The sequence below is a fragment of the Pinus tabuliformis genome, chromosome J (assembly GCF_031772625.1).
Source record: "Pinus tabuliformis cultivar Carrire ecotype Pingquan chromosome J, CPIR1, whole genome shotgun sequence".
In the NCBI taxonomy this organism is placed as follows: domain Eukaryota; kingdom Viridiplantae; phylum Streptophyta; class Pinopsida; order Pinales; family Pinaceae; genus Pinus; species Pinus tabuliformis.
In genome coordinates, this window is record NC_142295.1 from 148,222,053 (window position 1) to 148,228,453 (window position 6,401).

General features: G+C 35.7%; 1 protein-coding gene across 2 annotated transcripts; it reads left to right on the forward strand.

Annotated features, from left to right (window-relative positions):
- Positions 1-1,549: 1,549 nt before the first annotated feature.
- On the forward strand, positions 1,550-5,213 carry LOC149226069 (sphinganine C4-monooxygenase 1-like). 2 transcript variants are annotated; one of them, XM_089377400.1, is made up of 3 exons: positions 1,550-2,081; positions 2,194-2,796; positions 4,487-5,213. In XM_089377400.1, exons 2-3 carry the CDS (start codon positions 2,563-2,565, stop codon positions 5,021-5,023), a joined length of 771 nt encoding a protein of 256 aa, XP_089233526.1. In that variant the 5' UTR covers positions 1,550-2,081; positions 2,194-2,562; the 3' UTR covers positions 5,024-5,213. The 2 variants fall into 2 exon arrangements, with proteins under 2 accessions (XP_089233526.1, XP_089233528.1); XM_089377402.1 differs by having other exon boundaries at positions 1,550-1,990.
- The last annotated feature ends 1,188 nt before the right edge of the window (positions 5,214-6,401 follow it).

Here is a 6,401-nt window from a genome sequence, read left to right on the forward strand (position 1 = left end):
GAATCAATGGTGCATCATTGCATATGGTTGGGTGGCAATGACATAACATCATCTACGATGAAAATGATTGCTCCACATCCCACTCACTCTAAGGTATCTCATTTCGGTTTCATCAAGACATGGTGGTTGGGAATAGTCCAAGTGATACTTGTAGTTGACGACCATGTCCAACTAGTAAGATCATGCCAATGTCCTACGATGGCTACTCTTCTTGAGTGATATGGGACGTTCAAGTGGAATGGAAAGTTCTAGGCTTATGACATAGGCCCATAAACAAATATCGAGCCTAGGTTCATATGTGTATGAGTTATGCACATGTGCGTAATTATTAATATTTATATATTTATATTTCAACAATGTCTTCTTAAGACAATGCAATGAGTGCATATTTTCTAAATTAGAAAGTCTTAAATTAAATTGTAGTTGCCTTGTACCATTTAATGAGAAATTCTTTGCCTAAAACACTTTACTAAAGATATCTACTTTGCCATAATCACACCTAAATCGCATTGAACAAACATCTTACACAAATAAAACAAACACTTACAATCTAACTCCAACTTACATATTTTTCATAAACAAAACAAAAACTTACACCGACCCAAATCACATAATACTTAAAAGTAAAACCAAAATTTACACTTAAATCTAATTTAACCCCAAAAAAATTAAACTTACACTTAAATTTCATTAACACTTACTCACCAACAAAAAAATTAATCATAACTTGAATTTACTCAAAAACATATAAAATGATAATTACACTCACTCCAATCTCCACAAGCATCCCTGCTTCAACAAACAAAAAACCATAAAAAAGGTTTGAGAAAAGAAAAATCCCACCAAACACAAAACATACCATTACAAAATAAATCCAACTAATAGCATTATTCGATTTCTCAACCAATCAAGACCCTCCACATACATCTATTATATTTAATTAAAAATATAGTTCCCTATAACTAAATATATGTGCCCATCTTTGACCACCCATGCTGGAAAAATATTCAATCTTCTCATTTTAATACTAAAAAATATCCATAATGATAACTATCCATATTTAATTAAAAATATAATTGCTTATAACTAAATATATCTGTCCATCTTTGACCAACCATACTTGAAAAATACTCAATTTTCTCATTTTAAAAATGAAAAAATATCCATAAAGATAGCCATCCATTTTGACCAGCCATGGTGGAAAAATGTGTTCAACCTTCTAGACACAAGCGCAAGTAAGGGAAGATACGACCGCCCATTGTTACGAAAAATATATACTCCATGAATATATACCGTTAAATATATTTTGTGTAAATCTATCAACTCTACCCGTTAGCGAGATGGCTTAGATCTATCAACTCTACCCGTTAGCGAGATGGCTTAGATCTATCAACTCTACCCGTTAGCGAGATGGCTTAGAATTCTACAATAAGACGCCAAATTCAACCTTCTAGACACAAGCGCGAAGAAAGGGGAGATACGACTGCCCATTGTTACCAAGAATATATACTCCATGAATATATACCATTAAATATACTCAGTGTATATCTATCAACACAACCCATTGGCGAGGCGGCTGAATTTTAACGATAAGACGCCAAATTCAAGTTACCCACTTCACAAAAATCGACACAGCTTACCGAATTTTTAGTAGGGTTTTAACTACTTTCATCGAAAAAACAAAGATCTAGAGTCCCTGCACTGCTGGTTTGCAGGTCAAAATTGGACAACAGCACATTGTATTGTTATTGCCCTTCTCTAATCCTAACAAGGTGTCTGCCGACTATCCATGAGTTTCCTTCGATTTACTTAACGACTGCCCGTGAGTTTTCTTTGATTTACTTGACGAATGGTCAACAGGAGAGGTATTTCTAGAATCCGAGGCCTTATTGCCAGCTGCCTATATTGTCATTCTCACCCAAAGTTGTCTCACCGATGACGCTTTTCCCATACACATGGTCTTTATATCTGTGGAGGCACTCAATCCGAGGTACCCATTTCTTTTCTGGGCTGTTCTGTCCATAAATCTTGGGAATTTATATTGTCTTTCCCTATGGCTACAAAGGTTTGTGTTCTGTAAGGTATGAAGGGTTTTCCTGGATTGGGTTTGAATGAATTGATGATTTGAACGTCTGGTGTATGAGCAGGAGTGGTATATAAGGCCTTTCTTGAATTAGGTTTTCGTGATTGCAGGGTGTGGGGTATGAAGAGGAGTGGAGTTCAGAGTTTCTGAATTGATTTTTTTGTCAATTGATGATTCGAGGGCCCGGTCTATGAGCAGGAGTGGCGTTGAAGGCTTTTGCAGAATTCGTTCTGTCAATCGATGATTGTAGGGTTTAAGGAGTGGAAAAAATTATTCATCTTTTGATGAATTGAGTTGCAGGATTTAAGTGTGACAGGGCACAGTTAAAAGTAGGAAGAAGAAAGTGTTTTGTGCTTTTGATATAAACTGTATTTTGGGTTGTGATATATACGGAGTTCTGTTTTGGTTGGTTGGAGAAAATACGTATTTGGAGGTTGTTTGCCTTGTTAAGTTGGTGATCAGTGTAGAATAATACAGTAATGGGTCAATTGAAGGATTTTCTCCTGACAGATGAGGCTTTGGGCACATTCATGCCTATTGTTGTATATTGGGTTTATTCTGGTATCTATTACTTGTTACAGCCTCTTGATGGCTACAGAATGCATACTCTTAAGGAAGAGAAATTGAAGAATTTGGTGTCAAGGAGTACTGTTGTGAAGGGTGTGTTGCTTCAGCAGTCTGTTCAGGCTGTGGTTGCCTTGTCTTTATTTGCGGTATGTTTTTCTCCCTTTTGGATATTGATTAATTAAATATGGGGTTAGTCTTGATTCGACTGCAATATGTTATTTTTGACATGGTAGTGTCGTGTATGAAGAGTTGAATGCTTTTCGTCCTTTACCTGCGCTTATTATTTTGTATTGTTTCACCCCTCAATCTGCTATATAAACAACAGCTGTTATAATCTTATTAATTGCATATTTTGGTTCTGTGTTCTTTCCTTCCTTCAGCCATATCCTCCTTTTCATGCGCTGATTATTTTGTATTGTTTCAATCGTCATTCTGCTATGTAAAAATACAACTGTTTGAATCTAATTAATTACATATTTTGGTTATGCGTTCCTTCTTTATTTAATCATTCAGAGCTACTTATGGGCATTACCTTATCGTAAAGTCATGCCTGCAATGGCCTTGAGCCCATCTTGATCCATCCTGATGTTCATTATATTACTCCAATCTTAAAGGGACCGATTTCATTATGTTAGTTAGATTGTAAAATAACAAAAACCAAAGAAACTTGTGTTTGCATGTATTCATTTTTGGTTGAGCTATTCAGTGCCCAGGCTTCTTATTTTCTTTCTTTATTTCAGAATTGGGGATCCTAAATAGAGGAGGTTGTTGAAATTTATGTTCCTGTCTTTCGCTTTTGTAATCTTGGTTAGTGGAACTATATTAGTGAGGCATAAGAAGGATCTTGATGCATACATTGGAAACTAACACATGTCTTGGACTTCTGATGTTTTTATGCGAATTTTTTCATCGAGGAACAGAGCAAGCTATACAGAACTAATGAAATCCTTCTCTGTCCATTTTCTTGGACTTCTGATGTTTTTATGCAAATTTTTTCATCGAGGAACAGAGCAAGCTATACAGATCTAATGAAATCCTTCTGTCCATTTTCCTTAGTCCTAAAAGTTAAAAACATGTCAGGGAAAGCTTAAACAATGTTTTTGCAACCTGTTTTGACTTGGCAAACCTTGTTCTTGTAAGTTGTTATCAAGAACAGTCAGCCCAGCTTGCCTAATAATTGCATGTTTTTACCGCTATGATTCTTTGTGAGGTCATATTTATTTGAATTTTATATAGTTTGTTGTTCTGGGTCAATTTTGCATGCTTTACCCCTCCGATTCTTTGTGAGATTCATATTTATTTGAATTTTATATAGATTGTTATTCTCGGTCAATTTTCTTGCAACTAGGTATGGGCATTTCATTATACGATGTTTCTACAGAAACTATTTTCGATATATCAAGGAAAATAGCTTGTCTGGATTTTGTTGTTCACTGCAGCCTGATGTTTCTACTAAGCAATGGTTGATGATGCAATTGTCTTATAGGAAAATTTTGTTTTGATGCAAATATCAAACCTTTCTCACTGTGAAATTCTGGTGCTCTGTAAGAATCATGCATTGCATATTTCTGTTTGTTTCTGATGAAGATGCTCCCAGTGAACACGTGATTGCCAAGTGTAAGATTGATTTGTATGCTGATTGTTTTTTGTGTCCTTGTGCAATTATTAGTGGTTATAAGAGTCTGCCTTTGACAAGAAACTTAGCAAAGTACTTAGTGAGGTTACAATTACTTTTAGTGTTATTATTTCAATCATTTGCACTTGTTATTTCGCATGTGGTTTTGTGAATTTGATGAGAAACTTAGCATTACATTTGCTGTTTTGAGTGTAAAACAGGTTACCACAGTTGAAGCTGGCAAAATTGCACAACCTTCACTTATGGTACAGGCAAGACAATTTTTAATAGCAATGTTTGTCATGGACACCTGGCAATACTTTCTCCACCGTTATATGCACCACAACAAGTTCTTGTATCGTTACATTCATTCACAGCATCATAAGCTTATAGTGCCATATGCTTTTGGAGCACTGTATAACCATCCACTGGAAGGTTTGCTTCTAGACACCATAGGTGGTGCTCTGTCATTTCTTTTCTCAGGAATGACTCCTCGAACATCAATATTCTTTTTCTCCTTTTCAACAATTAAAACAGTTGATGATCACTGTGGCCTTTGGCTCCCTGGGAATCCATTTCATATCATCTTTCAGAATAATACAGCATATCATGACATTCATCATCAGTTGTATGGCGCCAAGTACAACTTTGAACAGCCTTTCTTTGTAATGTGGGATAAAATTCTAGGGACTTATATGCCTTATACGATTCAAACACGACCAGACGGTGGATTTGAAGCTCGACCAGACAAAAGTTAATATTTTTGGAACACTATATACTATATAGTATAAATACATCTTGTAATGTACATTGGTCTGTACTCTTCGTTGCTGACAGTGACAAAATATCTGATATTTTCACTTGTCAGGCTAAGCAACAATCTCTACTTTTATATTGTAACATATTTCAAATCAATACATAACTTGAAGCTCTTATGTTTGCTTTTAAGGACGTTGGCAAGAGCATGTTTTGACAATTGGACAACTTAAATGCGAGTGCAGAGCATAATGTCATTTGGTAAATGCATGATGGTTTTATTTTAATTTCTGGTTATTATTACCAGGTACCAAGGTGCTTATCCCCAGTTGTTGATTTGCCGAAAAAATGTTTAGTCAATACTTTTATGCCCCGGATGCAGTGGAAGAAAGACTATTAAAGAGGTAGTCGACTGTGAAAAAGGATCAAACAGATGGTTAGCCCCTTTGAATATCTATAGAACTTGGAAAGGTCTGTAAAACTTAATTGGTATAATAGGCCATATCTTGTTTATTTCTGCAGCTAATGCATTTACATGGATCCAGTATGATATAAAGAAACACAGATAGATAGCTCCATTTCAATGGGTGACGATCTTCACTACTTTCTTTTATCTTCATTTATTCTTGGTAACTTGGCTCTTGACTATGAAATGAGATATAATGGATGGTTAAGTGGTTGAATAAAAATATGTATTATATAGGCGGTTGACAGAGAGATTTGTAACAAGAAATTAAGTTTTCCTGTCTGATATCAGAGCTAATATGTGCACATGAAGATGCAGCATACGAAAAGCACATGGTTGTTTTATTTGGTAATGTTAGCTGAAAGATTTTAGTTGTATGTTTCTACTTTTTAATTATAAGAGCCCTGTACTACGTTGTAAATTTCCACCAAGGGTTTTGCGGCGAATTTGCTGATGGTTCAAACATGAGGATCTAGTTTGGCACCAAAACGCCAGGCATGGAAAAGATGAAGTACATTGTTATCCATACAGTACTACCTGCATTGACTGTTTTCATATGTGGTTGAAATATTTGCACTGGCTGTTGTTATCCATACAGTACTACCTGCATTGATTATTTTCATATTTAGTTGAAATATTTGCACTTGCTGTTCATGTTCGAGTCACCGGTACGGCTAACACAACCACAAGTCCTTGAATGCTGCAGCTCTGTAATTCTTGTCCTTGAATGCAGCTCTGTAATTCATTTGACAATGAGGTCTCAGGCTTCAGCTACCATGTAATGCAGCTTCCGTGAACCATAACCGTATTTTTAGATAACAAAGAGATGTGTACTTGGTCATATATCTTGGAGATTATCTGTATGCATGTTCACTTGGTCATAAATCTTGGCAATTATCTGTAGGTTGTGTAGG

Bases quoted from the DNA above. Each gene is read 5' to 3' on its own strand.
- LOC149226069 (XM_089377400.1), top strand. From the start codon at position 2,563: ATGGGTCAATTGAAGGATTTTCTCCTGACAGATGAGGCTTTGGGCACA. The intron at 2,797-4,486 runs GTATGTTTTTCT...AGTGTAAAACAG, and splicing joins TTGCCTTGTCTTTATTTGCG to GTTACCACAGTTGAAGCTGG.